Source organism: Drosophila bipectinata, chromosome 3R (assembly GCF_030179905.1).
Source record: "Drosophila bipectinata strain 14024-0381.07 chromosome 3R, DbipHiC1v2, whole genome shotgun sequence".
Taxonomy (NCBI): Eukaryota; Metazoa; Arthropoda; class Insecta; order Diptera; family Drosophilidae; genus Drosophila; species Drosophila bipectinata.
The window spans coordinates 19895814-19912317 of NC_091739.1; the positions used below are offsets into that span (position 1 = coordinate 19895814).

Sequence of the window (16504 nt, forward strand, 5' to 3'; positions counted from 1 at the left end):
CTTTTGTGAGAAGTTTTTCCACGATTCCAGGTTGAGGGAACGAAGTGAGCGAGCACATCAACGGGCAATTAGGAAATGATTTAAGATTTAACTGCAATCTTATTGAAACTTTACATTTCCGCTCCTCAAATGTCTCAGTTCTCAGTGCCTCGTCAACCATAACGACCGAGTCTGGGCTCATGTCCGACGGGCGGCCAAAATCAGTTGTCCAAATCGGATTACAAGGATTTAATTTAAAAGTTTGCAACACTTGGCTGAGTGAAAGAGTCGAGGGAGATGGGCAATTAGAGCTCATGCAGCAAATGAAATTTTTTAACTCAATATAGAGACTCAATCTGGTGCTGAGGGAGTTGCACTCCGGCAGGCACACTTTCAAAAATCGTGTTAGGAAGGAAGGACATTCCAAATATTTTGAAAAATCATTAGAAAAAATTGAGGAAAAGAAATAAGGAATGTTGGCCTAGATCCTAAAATATAGGAGTGCTATCAGAAGTTCTAAGGATAGAGCTCGTTAATTAGAAGCTTCCACGCTTGCCAGACACTCTTCCAGGTGCCTTCAAAAGTTTTGCAACACCCTCGTAGAGGAATGCAAGTTTTTCGGTTTGTGTTGCCCCAAACTTTGACTGGCAGGCAAAGTCGATTTTGGTATAGAACTTAAAGCATACACTGCCAGAAATAGGGCACTGTTTAAAAAGCCTTAATTATACTGGTTTCTAACTGGTTTAAGACTTCTTTTTTCAGTGCACTGCTGTCCTCGAATTGCCCCGCAGAGGTTCTTTCAATTAGGGCCAGGAGTGGAGCACTTAAGCCGGCGTGGAAGAAGGGGCAGGTGCAATCCTTTCCATGAAGGAAGTGGCAGTTGGAGGCTGCATTTGGCCAGCCACCGTCATTAGCCATCTCCAGGTGCTAACTGCAGGGCCTGGAACTGGGGTTTCTGTTGAAAAACGCTTGAATCGGACGGAAACATATGCTGCCATGGCCATAGGGGGCGAGAAAAAGCTCCCGACAGGTGGGCAGTTGCGAATAAAAAACGTAATCTCCACGCACGTAATTCAAATGTGGCGGCTGGGCGGGTCTCTGTTGCGTCTCATTTAGCGCACGTAACCAAATAATGACCCAAAATGATGCCCGCTTACGGCCAGAGTCCGGTGGCGGGGTAAAAAGTAAAATGCGTGCGTATTGTAAATAAAATAAAGTAAAGCATAACGTAACGAACCGAAATGTTTTATCAACGTGCCGCTCCGCACTAAACAGTCGCCACACTGGGAACAAATGCCAGCCTCTTTCCCAAGGCCAGACGCTTGGAGGAATCAAATGAAAAATACCGATTTTCCGCCGTGTAGTGGCTGGCCTCTCCCTCCCTGAGTGGAGACCTCAACCACTGACAGATGGCCGCTGACCAAAGTAGAGGCTGTGGTGCCACCCTATCCTGCCACCCGGACTCCCCCGGGCCGCTTGCTGATTATCGCTTCCCGTTCATGTGATATTTGTGCTGTAATTGTTTTGCTTTGTCGTAAATGGAGACCGGAAGATAGATTGCACGGCCACGGGCCATTACGGCCAGGATAAAGAGGCCAGGAGCGGGGCCTGGGCGGGGCGGGGTGGGCGCACAAATTTCTTGTCATTAAATTAAAAATAAACGACAATATTTTATGCGCCTATAAATATGCAGCAGCAGACACAGCGCTTGTCTCGCAAGTGGAGCGACGTGGAGCCGGAGCAGCTGCTGTTATTTATTTATGTGGCTCCTTGTAGTTACGCTTTTAATGTCTTCTTTATGCAGGCCTCTTACTTAGATTCCGATGGCTCCATACATAGGTGGTTCAGGTGTCCGTGTCCGGACTTAAGGAGGGATAACTCGGCCGGGGGGGATTTATACTTTCCGGAGGCAAGGTGCTCGTATATTACGATTACCAGCACGCTCCCACAATTGACATTCTGCAGTTGCATCAATTGCAGTGTTTGTTGTGGGATGATTCATGGGCCGTTTCCTAAGCCTCCAATAAATTCTCCGCTCCTGTAAGACAGTTTCGAACTGCAGCAGAGGTCTTTTGAAATGAGTTTTAATTGTAAGTCTCAGGGGTTTTTACAATTTATCCTTAAGTCTACTCCGTTGTCGGCCGCCTCCTGGGCGAGCAGCTGAAACGGCTTCTCCTCCGGCTCTAGTTCGCCCTGCAGCTCCGGCGCCTCGTTCCACGGCTGGGTCACAGCTGTGCCCCAAACCATGAAGATCACGTTGCCGGCAAAGAGCACCCCGGCCACCAGGCAGAAGACCACCTGCCACTGGCCCCGCTCCCCGGCATCGGTCACCAGCACGCCGACCACCAGGGGCGTCAGCAGAGCCACCACGTTGGTGAAGCTGGTGATGATCCCCGCCAGGATCCCGGCGTAGTTCGGCGACAAGTCCATGGTGTTCAGCTCGGTGCCGATGGTGGCGGCGCTGCTCACGCCCACGCTAAGCGTTATCAGCAGCAGGACCACGTTCTGGTGTCCCTCGCCCACGAAGCCGAGGGCCAGCATTATGGAAGCCGGCGCCCACAGCGCTATGGTCGTGTAGGTCTTCCTCAGAGCCGTCAGCCCGAGCCACTTCTTCTGCAGCAGCACATCCGCAATGACCAAGTAAACGTAGCACATGCCCCACATCAGGAGGAAGGGCAGGGAGGAGAAGAGCGCATTGCTCTTCATGTCCAGCCGGAGGACGCCGCTCAAGTACGCCGGCAGCTCCTGCTGCATGGTGGACAGGCCCCAGGTGTCTGCACACCGGGCACATAGTAGGGCGTACACGGGAGCCGACGTGAAGATTCCCTTCCAGGGTATCCGCAACTTCTTGGATCGCGACTCCTTTCTCTCCAACCGCTGCAGATCGCCGAGGATGTAGCACTTCTCCGCCTCGGTTATGAACCGGGCCTCGGTCACTTTGCTGGCTCCTAGGAGCAGCCAGAGCACGCACCAGACCAGACCCAGGGCGGCCGCCGAGTAGCTGATTCCCGGCCAGCCGAGGGACGAGCTGGCTATCATACCAGCCGCGTACATGGCCAGCACGTTGCCGCAGTCGAACCCGGTGTAGGCGAAGGCGCCCAGGCGTGTCCGCTCCGCTTCGGGACACCAGTTGGCCAGGTGCTGGTGGATGCACGGCCAGGTGACCTGGCACACGCCCTGCAACAGCCGGATAGCGCAGAACGCCTGCCAGCCGGCGGCGTAGACTCCGTGAGGCGTCAGGGCGCTGAGCAGCGACGAGCCCAAAGTGCCCCAGAAGAGGACTGCCTTGGAGCCGAACCGCTTGCACAAGTAGCCGGCGGGGAACTGGGCCAGCGCAGAGCCCCAGTAGAAGCTAGACAGGATGTAGGACTTCTCCACCTCGCTCCAGTTGTATTTCTGAAATGGGAGTAAAGGGAGCAGTGAGACGTGGTTGTGGGGCACTCTTTCGCTTACCCACGGGGATGTCGCCCTCGCCATCGACGGACGTGGTGGTGTTAGTCATGGCCACCACTGCCACGCCCACGTTCAGCTGCAGGATTGTGTTGGCGCAAAGTCCGATGAACAGCAGAACCGCCTGCACGTGGCGCAGCCCCAAGCGAGGCACTCCTGGAGGAAAGATGAAGTGGATGACATTGCGGGTGAAGATCGCAGGGGCTTACCTTTTGTTGAGTCTTCGATGGCCTCCATACTGCCGCTCGGGCTTCTAAACAATGGGGGGCTTGGTTGCTTCAAAGGCGCCACTAAAATGAAGTTAGTTTTAGATTTTAGGCCACTAATGGAAGTACTAACTAATGGTAGTAGTACTAATCCAAAACTAGTACTCCCAAAATAGACGAAACAGTCACAAGAATAGAATCTTTTATCGCAAAAATGGGGATCTGAGTCCCAACCCTCCAAGTTCGTGGAACGATAGGCCCCAATTCTTTTTGGAATTTCAAGCGGAACCTTTGGAAACACCAGCTCAGCTCTATTGCGACTTTTAGTCATAAATGTTGAACAAAATGGCGTTGAATTCCCGAGAAGTATAATCCGATTGATGAGAAGGGCCGGCAGCCGGGCAGTTCGATTTTGTTTACTCGGCAAGTCAGCTTCCAGCAGGGAGGCAGGGAGGGAGGACTGGGAGGACTGGCAGGTGCCGGTTTCGATGCCTCTGCACTTTTCCAGAGTATCGGAGTATACAGACCCCTCTCCAGACGAGCGTAGCTTCCATGAAAACCTTTTATTTATTTATTTTTTTATGTTTTTTTGCAAACTTTGGCCATCAGCCTGAGCTGAGCTCGGGTTCTGTTCTGGGTTAGGGTAGAGTTCCCTCCAAGTGTCGCTGGGATAGGGGCAGCGTGGGAAAATAATTGAGAAGAATTCACAATTTTATCAGAGCGGCTAACTAGACACTATTCAGTGCCACCCAGACGCCCTCCCACACACTCTTCAATTGTTCTAATGGCCTAATAGATGGCGGCGTGTGGACGGCTGCCAATCGCCGAGCGGCTGGGAGGTGGGTGGTGGGTGGCGTGAGGTGGAAGGCGACTGTGGCGCTGTCCACCAAGAGCCCCAAAAACGCAACCGGAAAGTGTTTCGACGCGAACCTTCCCCTTCCTGTGCTTCTGGTTATGCTTTTTAAGTCCCGGCCTTAGCCAAAGGTGCAGATAAGGTATCTATTGGAATCCTCCTACCACACACTGTGTTGGAATGTGGTATCCCAAAGATACAGGCGTTGAAATAATTATATTTGAAAGAAAAATATATTTAAATGTCTTTGGTTTATGTGGCTATATACACCGGTATATAAGCTAAGACGCCGCATGGCGAAAATTCGAAAATAATCTTGACCTGCTTACCACTTCAGATATGTCTGTCGGATGTACGAACACATGCAGACAACTTTATTATCAGAGCCCCTGTGCGGCGATAAAAAATGTGTAAAAATAAATTTCCATTTGGATTTAATTATGTGCTCTATTGTATAGAATGTCTTGAATTGCGTAACACCCTGTCTTTTTGGCCAGCGAGTTACATGGGGGGGCGGGGGGTAGACTGGCAGAGGCGGAGGTCACCTGGAAGCGGTTGAAGTTCAGTGAACCGTAAATCCACGACGAGCACATGTGGATGGGCCCTCCACGGCAAGAACGCGATACTCCCAGCGAACCAATGGGCACGGGGCCCAAGAACGCGGTTCGATCGGTGCGTGCGGGGCGTCCTTGTGTGTGTATTTTGATTTCGGCCGCCAGGGTGGGTGTGTGTCATATCATATCTTCTAGGTGCATTGTTGGAATAGTTGCATTCGCGAATTTTTGTTGCATTTTAGTGCAGATTTTGCAAATTACTTCATTCCACCCACCCCCTCGCCCCGGGTCCTGCCGACCTTAACCCCGCAGCCGCTGCCCGAATTTCGGGTCGAGGAATTTTGCAGTCCCGCCGCGTATCTCACAGATACTTGTCGCTCGAATGAGATTCGAAGGGAATGCCTGGCATGCCGACCCGACCACTTTGTTGCGCCGCCCACCGACACCCGCGTTACATATCTCACTTGACCGAACCTTTTTGCTCGATGTGTGCACTTTGGCTTTCTATTAATATCTGATTTTAATCAAGTCTTTTGTTTTGATTGCCGTTCGACCCGTTTTCGCTGCCTCGTGCGTCCGCGTCCGCGACTCTCTTCGGTCTTTGTTTTCTAGTTCTGCGGCCGTTCCACCGTTTTCATCCGCCGTATTTGCGGATCGTTTTCCGAATGCGAGTCGCTTGTAATTGCTCGGAAATCGCAAAAGCTGAGCGCGGCGGTGGGGCTGTCGGCCGTGAATCACTACCGATCGGAGGGGAAGGTGACGTCATAGTAGTTAGGCAGTTAAAGTGGGCAGTAAATTAGGGCAGGAACCTACAGATTTAAAACTTTATAGATCAAAGAAATATCAAAGAAATTCAAAATTTCCATATTTATTTGACTAATATTACTACTACGATTATATGAAATTGTTTTTTTTTTTTTAAATAGTTTTTGAAACTTCAATCTTTTTATTCAAACCTGAAATTCACCACGACTGTTGGTTAACAGCGCCTGCTTACAGACCGCTTACAGACCGATCATACTCATAGAAAATACCAAAAAAAAAATCGATAGGCCTCAAACGTTGCCAGATAGAATGGAATAAATTAGGTATATTTTGTGCCACAACACTTGGTCACACTAATCCAATCAGAGAGCGCGATCCGATCGTCCAATTTATCGTCCAACGAAAACAATTTGTTTTGCGCCCGAAAGCTTGTTCGGCGCATTTTCAGCCTGACGGTGAGCCAATAGCTCAATTGCTGCGACAGTTGCGTGGATTTGTCAGTTCCGACGATCAGAATCAGAATCAGCCGGATGTGTGTCGGTCAGTCGGTCGGCTAACGGTCAGTGTTTAATTAACGAAGTACAGTGCGTGTCTCCCTGCCGGCCTGCAGCAGCTGCACCAGCAACAGGCGGTAATAGAATAATAAAGTGCTCGAGTGAAAAAGTTTAGTGCGATTCAACCGCCCAAAAAGCCAGCCAACGGACGCTCAATTGACGGCGCTTGACGGCGAAGAAGCGGCAAAGAGGACGGGGCGGGGCGAAGTGCCGGCAACTCACCGCTCTGCGAGTTTTGTGGGAAAAAAAACAACGAACGACAACGAGTCGAATTTGTGTTTCACGTCACCCGAGCCCGAGCCTTCCGTTCTCCCAGTTTCGATCTAACATTTGGATACAATTCTTTTTGTGCTTCGTTTCGGTCTCGTCCCGTTAGTTTTTAGCTTTTTTTTCGTGTCCTTCTTTGTACTTTCTGCGCGATCCCCGCTCGCCCTCCCCGTGTTTTTGTGTCCCTTTGTGCCCAGTGGTGGGTTGCGTTCGGTGCCGTGGTACCTGGTGGAATCCTCAAGAAACCTCAACCCATCGAGAAGGAACATCCTCTGCCGGTTCGTCAAAACAATCCCCTCGCGCATCCGTATCTGTATCTGTATCTGTGTATCTGTGTGTGTTTGTGTGAAGGAACGCGCCTTTAAAATCCAACGAATCCTCATCCAAAGACGCATTTTCCTCTAAATTTTTAATTTTTTTTTTCATTAAAATTAGACATTTTGTTTTTAGGGATCACGTTTCTCTGCCGCGCCCCGCGCCCACTGTCTGGCGTCTTTCCCTCGAACGTGTCTAAATTGTCTAAAAGTGAATGAAACATCCGAAACGGACTTCAAGTTTTACCCAAAAGCACATATTTTAACCCGGTTCGCATCCAGTATCACTCATCCAGAATCAAAATCAAAGAGCAAGTCTCCGTGCCACCCGTTTTGTAAGTCACCTTGTAAGTTTTTCCACCCACTACACACCCCACTGCCTTATTCATATACTCTTCTTTTATTTTATTATTATTTCTACTCTCTCCTACCTAATGCACTCTGCCTGTTTTTCCGCCCACGTAACTGAGCTTCTTCTGTAGAATCTGTAGAATTCAATCATTATCTATCCGCCCTGCTTGCCATCCTTCCAGATACTTGATGGGCCTTCTCCTACTTAAGTAGGCCTAGGAGTACTAGGAGTAGACCTATCTTTTAGGCCTAAAAAGATGATTTTTGGACGACCACTCCCACGGCAATCCAGGTCCAGTGGGACTGACCACTCTGCGGTTTTGGCCACTCACTCGTTCCGAACACCTGACTCTGACTGCCGCCCCGGAGGTTTCCACTTTGTTGACATTTTTGTGCTGACGTTTCGCCTGTGGCTGTGGGTTCGCATGGTCGGTCAGCGAAATATGTGGATGGTGTCTGTTTATACTTTTTGTGGCTTTAGGGTACGCGTTCCATGGTTATTTTGGGATGGAACCAACCTCATAGAGTTCTCTAATAGGAGCCACCCTTCCTAGAATGGTCCAGAACTCACGCCTTGTCGTATTTTTTTCAAGAAATAAAAGTAACTCGGTTATACATGGCTACGTTGGAGTCCCGTGGCAGTGTCGTACAACTAGGCCCGTTATTTAAGAGCCATGGCGGGGGAGGGCGGGGGCAGGAAGTGCAGGTGACGCGACGTCGAGTCGAGTCGAGAGTAATTTGCAAACAAAAAGCCATTAAAATATCAAATTAGCGTCTGGCCCGGGTTCTGAGCGCTGGATTTAGTGGAAGTCTCCAATTGTAGCCGACGCCGAGTCCCCTTCTCAGGGTTCTCCAGGGGCTCTCCTCCACCCGCCAACCCCCATCTCCAAGATCCAACCGCCACCGTAAATTGTGTTTATGTTTTCCCAGCGCAGTGTGCAAAATCGAAAGTAAATTAAGTGCGGCACCCGCATGTGCCGCGTCAGTCATCGATTTGCTGATTAACAGTTGTCAGTCATGGCTCCCCACCCACTCGCCACCCACTCCCCACCCACTCACCTCCCACTCGCGAGATTTTGAGTCTAAACTGGACTGTTTCACTGCCAAGGCTGGGTGCGTGCGCGAAATTAAATTCAAAAAAATAAAAACGAGTTTTACCTGAACTGCACTCGAACTGAGTCACTGGGTTGAAGGAACTCGACGGGGATGAAGCGAGTTCTTGCGAAGAATACGAATACTAGCAGGGCCAGGCCAGAGGAACCTCGCTCGAGAACTGCGCACGGAACTAAGCCCGACTGACGGGGAGCAGCTATCGCGATCAATGGATCGTTCTCGAGCGAGCGACATCCCTCTGCCCCATATTTGGATAACTCGGTCCCCTCCTCTTCACATACCCATACCCATACCCTCCAAAAGGCCTCGCTCCGACTTCACTTACCATCGGCTGCTCGGCTGCTTTACATACCCTTCTCCACTCGTAGTTATTCCCAAACGAGTTTCATAAATTATCAAGTTGAATGCCCAGTTTCGAAACTCAACGGGCCTGACCTTGAGCACAAATTTCGGTGCTTCGGTGATTCGGGCTTTGGTTTTGGGCTTCGGGCTCCGCTCTCATGTGTGATTGTATCTCCAAACATATGGTGGTGGTACCCCTTTCCGGAGAAGGTATGCTGGAGCAGGAGGCGTTTTGCGTCGTCTTGGGGTGCTAATAGTTCCAGAGAAGGTGTTCTTCTGGTTCGAATATTATATAACTCAATGGGACTAGGTACTTCGTATCTGACCTCAGGGCTCTGGAACTCCACGCTCCCAGTCTTTTAATTCTGTGAAGTGGCTGTTGCTGTCGTTGTCGCGATGCCCTTTAACTTGATTGCTTTTCCTTCGAATGTGTTTAGTTCACACTAGTTGGATGGTGGAACTAAGAGCCAAACTTTAAAACAAGTCCGCATTCTGGACTAATTACGACAGTCTTACAAATTAACTAACGCACATGCGTAACTGGAAAGAGCCCGGACTGGGGAATAGGCCCAAACCGCCTCAAAAATGATTAATGGCGCGAGTTCCTCCAACCTCAACCTCTGTTTCTAACAATACGAAGTGCGTGCTGGTAACTGAAACAGGTTCTGACCCTCGGATTCGAGAAAGAGAGTCTGAATGCTTGTGGGAAGGTCGCCCTGATGAGGATTGATGGCCTGAGCCGAAACTCGCGGAGCGCGAACTTGTATTCAGTGCGTATTCAGCGTGATGGTCGCGAGTAAATAAAGATTTAATTGCCTCATTGGCTTTTCGGACGAACTCATGAAACATGAAAGACTAATCAACACGTGGTGCTGGAAAATTTCGATTTTGTGGAAAATATCATCATCAGGGGGGAAAGGGCGCAACCCTTTATTGATATTCGACATAATCGATCCATCAGAATGCTTGGATTACCAATTTCCCTCGCAGGAGCCATGTCAAATACGTCAATTTGTTGGGGCGCGATGCATAATAGATCTTCTGCATGACCCGGCGAGTGGAGGACACATCGGATGGGCTCACGGGGGAGTCCCCCACACCCAATAATCTTCACTGCAAGAAATGGCTCACACTTTAAACGTTCTATAATGATAGGTCTAACTAAGGTTCTCTTAGTGTAGAACAGTATCTTTATCGGGGAGCACGTACACGTCCAACATAGCTTGACAAGTTAATACCCCTAACGATCGCGGTTCTATATCGGGTGGTTGATAAGGAAGCAAGGCAGTGGGGAGGAGGGGGAAGAAGGTGTTGGTCTTTTCAAATAAAACATCAATCATCGCCCGTAATAATCTTCACTGCACTCTACCATCTACACATTAGAATCTACGGAAGAACACACAGCCCTATTGTCTTCTGGTGGCTCTTCTCTGTCGCCCGTCCCTGTCTTCTGCATATTATATTTCCTATTGTTTCCTCTCATCTTTTGTTTGTCTGGTGGCCGCCTCACCTCGCTAGTGTATGTGGGCTATTTTAGAATATTTCCAAAGCATTAAAATAATTTAAAATTCCCTATAAAATATTCTAAGAATAGCTCTCATTTGGAGGCGCCGCGACTGCTCTGGTTGGATGTTGGATGTGTTTTGCGCATCGTCCCCCCAGCTCGACCCAGTCGCGTGCCCCACTTCCGCACTTTTCACCAAACTATAACCTATTCCTCCCGCCTCGCCCTCTTCTACCTCCATCACCTCCACCCACCGCCTGTCTGAGCCTAACCAAGATCGCGCCGTCATACCAACATAAAAGATGTATAAACAACACCCCGTCCGGACATCCTCCAGATATACCCGTTGATATAAACAACCGTCTCATACCGGAATTGTTCTCTTTCGATTTTTGCAGGCGCCCGTCCGCTCCCCTCGCTAGAACAACTACTAGACCGCTAGCACCACTAGAACCACTAGCACCACTAGAAACACAAACCACCATTACCGCGCGTACGAGTGTCGTGTGCAGTTCAGAGCCTCTCGCTCCGCCCCAGTCAGCTCGTAAATCTGATTCAGATTCATCTGAATTCTAATAGCCATATGCCTGATAAATAATCAAAGAGACATCAAATCTTTTTGTTGACATCCGATGTGGAGGCCTTAATCTCCCAGCTTGGGTGAATTTCAAATTCAAATTTATTAGAGTGCTCTGCCCGCCTGCCTGCCTGCCAGAGAAATTAATTTCTCGGATATCCACAAAGGCGCCAGCCAATTACCAGCTTCACTTCCGATCTAAAGTACTAGTCCTGGTCCTGAACTAATCTGTCGCGAATCGAAAGTGGTGACCCAGCGTAGAGATCGTCCCAGGGCCCCAGGCTGAACGCGGCTCCACATGTGTGGGCTCCTCTAAGTGGGTGAGTAAATCAGCAGATGTTCTAAAATATTGATGTACCTTCTATAGTGTTTCTGGCTTATTTTAGTTTTAAATACTAGGGCTTGTTGGAGGGCTTAAGGGATTACTCTTCGATTAAGGGAGGGAGCTTATTGTTATTCCATCTTCGTGAAAACAAACGATAAAGGCCTCTATGTTTTGGCTAGAATACTAGACTATCAAAACAAACAAGAGTGCTGGCCACAGATCGCTGACAAAGCTGGAAATATCGTCGGGCTAGCACTTTCTGGTCCCACGCGCTTTGCGTTTCAGCTGCAGTTCAGATGGATGGATGGAAAATGATCTACTTGAAACTCCCGAGAGTGATGGGGATCGGTTCGGAAGTGGAAGTGGCCAAAGACCCAATTATAGTGCCGGCCTGGAAGTGTATTTGGAACTCGCGAAGCCCTGCACAGAATTCAGAATAGTGCTCTCGCCAGCCGAGCCATTCGGAAGCCGGGCCATTTGACTCGAAATTTATTTCAATTGCCCATAATCAAAACACAAATTTCAGCTGTGGGCGAGTATCGCCATTACAACAACCCCACCAGAGCCCCTCCGAAGCAGAGCAGAGGGGCTAATAATTCTTTATAAGCTTGAAGTACGGATGTACTCTACGGGTGAGACTGGAGGAGGAGGCTATAAGGTTAACAGCAGTGTGTTTATAATAACAAAATGGAGGCTGTTTAAAAATGGGGCTTACTTTAGTGCTACACACTAGCACATGCTTTCTATTGTTCTCTCGCTGCGCGGCATAGTTGGGCTATGAGCTTGTGTATCTACAGATACATATACAGAGATAGAGATACATATCTAGAGATACATGTGTAATAAATTCAGCGAATTAGGAGAACGGCTGGCGTCACGAAGCCAACACCTGTTGATGCTCTTCTCCTTGGCTGGCGATGATATCATTAAACTTCGCTTAAGCTTTGCCAGCAGCCCCAGACACATCCCACCAGGGAGGCCCCTTGCCGAGGAAGTCTCGGGAGGAAGACCTGCAGAAAATGGTTTAGTTTTTGGCTTATTTTCTTGCGCTTTCGTCCATTCCGGAGATTAGAATGTGCATCTTCGCTCCGTGTTTTTGTTGCGTTGGCTGTGAATGCTGCAGACCTCCAGGATTGTCAGAGTCTCCTTTTCTTTCCTTTCAGCTCCTTCGTGCATTTCATTCAATCTCTCTAGAGCAGTTGCTGGTGTCGTCCTTGCTGCCACGAGTCCTGCTTTGCATTTGAAACTAAACCCAGAACTAGGCTTCCTCGTAGACTATGATTTTTTTTCCCAAAATCTCGATTGCTTGACGTGCCACTCCTGATACTTGTCGTCGCTTTTCATTTTCATTCAGTGGAATTGATTGGATGAGTTTGTGGCACAACACTCAGATCAGTGTCTTCAGATACATCTCTGCCGCAAATAAGTGGCATATCTGCCGCGGAATGCCCGGCTGCAGAATTATTTGGTGTGGCTAGATCATTTCTTGGTCTGCTGACAAGATTTCAATTTGACTTATGGCCGGCTGGCTGGGATGATGTATCTGTAGTTGTTGGTGTTGTCGACGCACTGGGGGCACGCGTATCTGAGGGATTGCCGAGCATGCAGCAAGCTACAGCTACACATGTTTGGCAAAATAATTGAGATTTCTGGCATTGTGTGCGTCGATATTTGGCATTTTTCTCTGTCACATCCCTTCTGTCATCCAAAACCGGGCAGGCTGCCAGCCAGGCACAGGCACAGGCACTGCCTTGGAGTGAGCCACTTTGATGGTTTCTGTTTGATTTCCCAGTCTCGACAATAAATCGGGAAATTAAACGAAACATGCTTTTGGATGATGAGATACACTCTATCTATCTGGTGTTGTAGTTCGAATGATTATTTGCTGCGAGACTTTGTAGTAATTAGCCTTTGTAGTAATTATGTTGTCTTCTGGCCTGAAAAGTTGATTCCATTTCGATTCGCGCTCTTTGTTTTTCGCCTAAAAAACATCCTACTGGCTTGTGTAAATAAATAAACGCTCTCGAATAACAGACGGCCGAGTACACAGCTAAACAGCACCAAAACAATGGAAAATAAACAATAATATAAATAGGGTCAGCGGTTTACAAAAGTTTGCCAACTGCTGCTGGCAACGGAAGTTGGCTCGGTCCCGGCTCCCCAGCTCCTGTCCCCAGCATGCTTTGCTCTTCTTCCAACCTTAAATCTAAGGACATCCCCCTACCACCTACCTAACCGTAACACAAACGCCTCTATCTTCTCTCGTTCTAGGTAAGTGTGTGTTGTGATTGTCCATCCAAACAGCTGTTAGCATGAGTCAAGTTGTAAGTGCACACCTTTTATATAACACTTTCTTTCTTTATAAAAAAAAAACTAACATTCCAAGTAGACCCGAAAGCAGTCCAGTGAATGCGAGGGAATTCAAAACATTTGTTTGGTTTCAAAAAATACGAACGAATGTTATTGGTTTCTCGCCCCACCAACGCCTTCTGTCCTTCTGTCCCGCCAGAAATGCTCCCTAGAAATACTTTTCATGGCACGCCAAGCCAAAGCCAAAGCCAGAGCAACGCCTCCCCAGTCCGATGCCAGATATTTTTATATCTTGTTTCATTTATTTCGATTTTGATTTTGATTTCGATTTGATTTTCCTGTCCGCAGAGCTGGTGTGCATTTGTTGCCGCTTCTGCTGCAATTGAATTGCAAATATTTGCGCTACAATTTCTTAGCGTGCCATAGATAAATAAATGAATTTTCGATTGTATTTTATTAACAGTAAATAGAGTTTCACATATCAATTTTCACATATCTATATCTACTATATCTGTGGTGATCTGTCTGCTCCGGCAGTCTATTAGGCAGAGTGGCTGGGCCCGGCACGCCACCAGCTCCAACATAATATTCGGTATTCGAGTTGGAGGCGCAAATCATCTCTTCCCCCCATATGGAAGAGCTTCAGCGCCTGTCCCTGCTAGTGCCGGCTAAAAATAATGTTTACGATTTTATTTTTGCCTTATGGACCGGCGATGTCTCGGGGCGAACACTGCCTGATAATTGGGTGTGTCTGCCTGCAGCAGGGGCCGCCTTTTTGGAAGCCTCCTGGCGGTCATAAGTCAATAGTTGGGGACGTTTTAATGGCACACTCACCGTGTATATCGTTGCTAATGAAAAGTCTCTTGTGTGTATAATATTTACCTCGAACGTGGTTTAGTTCTGCCTTAGGTCTTCTCTTAATTTTGATTTTAAAAAAGGTAGCCTTTTAATCGAACTCCAAGTCATAGTCTCCACAATTGTCCACCAAAGATATCTGCGAGGGGAATCGATATTAAGGAAGCCTATTCTATTAAATGGTCACCAAAATTGATGCTCGAATTAGAAGGTAGTTGTAAATTATCAAGTGTTTATACATTTGCGGAATATAAACGATCTTTATCCGCAATAATAAATGTCGACCATAAATTTGGAGGCACAAAAACTATCACAGCAGCCACCTACACACAAGCTGCTGGTCGCAGAGGGGCTCTCTGTCTAGATTTCTGTTTTGAAATTAATGAAAAGTTTCCGGAAAAATACCCGGATAAAATGGCTTTCTAATGGGATAGATTGATGATCCTGAAGACACGCATTTAACACCAAGTGGGGGGCAGAACAAGGGTTGTTCCTCCATCAGAACATGTCCATTTTGAGGAATGTGCTCTATTCTGGGAATATATTCGTCCAGAACATCCTAGAGTGGCAGTAGTGGCAGTGCTATAAAGCATTTTGCATATTGCTTGTTTGTCCACTTTGTCGGACACTTGTTTCTCATAAAAAATGATATTTTAAATACTTTTGGGAATTATTTCATTCAATATATAGTTCTGGGGCGTGGGCTGGGTTCGGCTCGCTTTCTGTCGGTTGGACGGTGGCCAAGTTATGCACTTTTTGACGCCGAACCGAAAATAAACCGCGACGTAAAAATAAAGACCGACCAATAATATGCACATATTAAGGCGAGAGTATACGTGGTAATTATACACATCTTAACTCGCAAATACGTTCTCCCACATCGCACTAATTGGGTTAAAATGGGAGGGATCTTAGTCTCTTAGAATATAGGGGATATCTGGAAACCATGCAACCGTCTTGGCTTGGAGGATTGGAGAGCTGGAGGCCTTTTAGCTAATGAAGTTTGGGAGCAGAAGTGCTGGCACAAGTTAGGAGCCGTCATAATGAGCTATTATGATGGCTGCGCTGCTCCTTGAACGGGAGGTCCTTGGGGTCATGGAATATGGAATTAAGCAATGTCCATTTAGCATTTGAAAGGCTCACGTTTGACCCACTTGGAGGCACTTGTGGCTCTCCGGACTCGGACTCGGGCTCCGGCGTGTGCGTGTGGCGGAGCTTTCAACAATATTCTTCCACCTTATCCTGGCACACGTGCGTCAATTGGTATGCAGGCGACGCCTTGTTGCCTCCTTCGGCATGCAGCACGTTACCACCGACTGTTTCCAAGTGCAGTAGGGTCGCCCTTGGTGAGAGCAGCTTGGGGCTAGTTCCGGATCAAGGATCTGGGCTTACGACAGTCCTTCGCTAATTCGGAAACAAGGAACTTAATTGGTTGACCTTTTAAGGTGAGGACCTTTTAAATGTAACTCCCCATTTAAAAATTGGTTTTTTTTCAAGTGAGCTGCGAGTGCTAATAAAATTTTAATAATGCGTTTGCCAAGTGGCGGGGGCGGAGAAGTTATTCTTCTGCGGAAAGAAAGCAGGCGAATCACGTGTAAATATTTTCGCGAAACTGCACTTGAGCGTAATGTATTTAGCCGTACGTGCCCCAGCTGCCACAACTCCAGTTAGTTTTTTTCTGGAGCGGCAAGGGGCAAGAGGCCAGAGGCAAGTGGCAAGGAGCGAGCTCCAGCAATCGCAATTTGAAGTTATAATTTATTTAAGCATCCATTAAGGTACACATATTGATGTTTTCGGAATGTTTTTGCTCCGCAACTGGGGCGCCACGCCGAGGCAGAGTGCAGTGCTACCTCGACATCGCTCGGGCAATTACTTTTGAGTTATTTTGCTTAATAGAAATTCAGGCAGCGTTCCGTGTTTGCCTTGTTCCAGCCATTAGCCCCACAACGCCAACGAATCCTATTCCCCGCTCCCCATTTCCCGGCCATCCCAGGACTCTCTTTGATTTTCATAAGTAAATGTGAGCCCTGTCCCGCCCACAGATCCCAGCTCTCAGTTCCCAGTAGCCAGTTCCGGCTCTCCAACAAACTTGTCCCCCGAGCAAACTTTAGAGCCAGGGGAGTGGCTCCTGACAATCGATTATGAATTATTTGAGACGCACGAAATGACTTATGAGACACAAAGA

General features: G+C 48.1%; 2 protein-coding genes across 19 annotated transcripts in view; one reads left to right on the forward strand and one right to left on the reverse strand.

Annotated features, from left to right (window-relative positions):
• Positions 1 to 2045: 2045 nt before the first annotated feature.
• Positions 2046 to 5721, reverse strand: LOC108127476 (putative inorganic phosphate cotransporter). Of its 3 annotated transcripts, none has more exons than XM_017244577.3 (4): positions 5517 to 5721; positions 3639 to 3719; positions 3437 to 3585; positions 2046 to 3375 (listed from the first exon to the last, which is right to left on the reverse strand). In XM_017244577.3, exons 2-4 carry the CDS (start codon positions 3664 to 3666, stop codon positions 2077 to 2079), a joined length of 1476 nt encoding a protein of 491 aa, XP_017100066.2. In that variant the 5' UTR covers positions 3667 to 3719; positions 5517 to 5721; the 3' UTR covers positions 2046 to 2076. The 3 variants fall into 3 exon arrangements, with proteins under 3 accessions (XP_017100066.2, XP_043067786.1, XP_017100075.2); XM_043211851.2 differs by lacking the exon at positions 5517 to 5721 and adding an exon at positions 4818 to 4999; XM_017244586.3 differs by lacking the exons at positions 3639 to 3719; positions 5517 to 5721 and having other exon boundaries at positions 3433 to 3581.
• A 628-nt stretch (positions 5722 to 6349) lies between these two features.
• heph (polypyrimidine tract-binding protein 1 heph) overlaps positions 6350 to 16504 on the forward strand; it is a 119639-nt gene continuing 109484 nt past the window's right edge. For 2 of the 16 annotated variants that reach the window (XM_070282001.1, XM_070282002.1), the window contains exons 1-2: positions 6644 to 6906; positions 7079 to 7289. Coding sequence is in view for 6 of the 16 variants with exons in the window: in XM_070281997.1 (XP_070138098.1) it covers positions 13467 to 13478 (12 nt within the window). In the remaining 10 variants the exon portion in view is untranslated. Of the gene's footprint in view, positions 6367 to 6422; positions 6439 to 6643; positions 6907 to 7078; positions 7290 to 11096; positions 11150 to 13425; positions 13479 to 16504 lie in introns of those variants that run through there. The other 14 variants (XM_070282000.1, XM_070282003.1, XM_070281997.1 and 11 more) reach the window with 13 other exon arrangements.

Bases quoted from the DNA above. Each gene is read 5' to 3' on its own strand.
- LOC108127476 (XM_017244577.3), bottom strand. From the start codon at position 3,666: ATGGAGGCCATCGAAGACTCAACAAAAG. The intron at 3,586-3,638 runs GTAAGCCCCTGC...TCTTTCCTCCAG, and splicing joins CATCGAAGACTCAACAAAAG to GAGTGCCTCGCTTGGGGCTG. The intron at 3,376-3,436 runs GTGGGTAAGCGA...CTCCCATTTCAG, and splicing joins ATGGCGAGGGCGACATCCCC to AAATACAACTGGAGCGAGGT.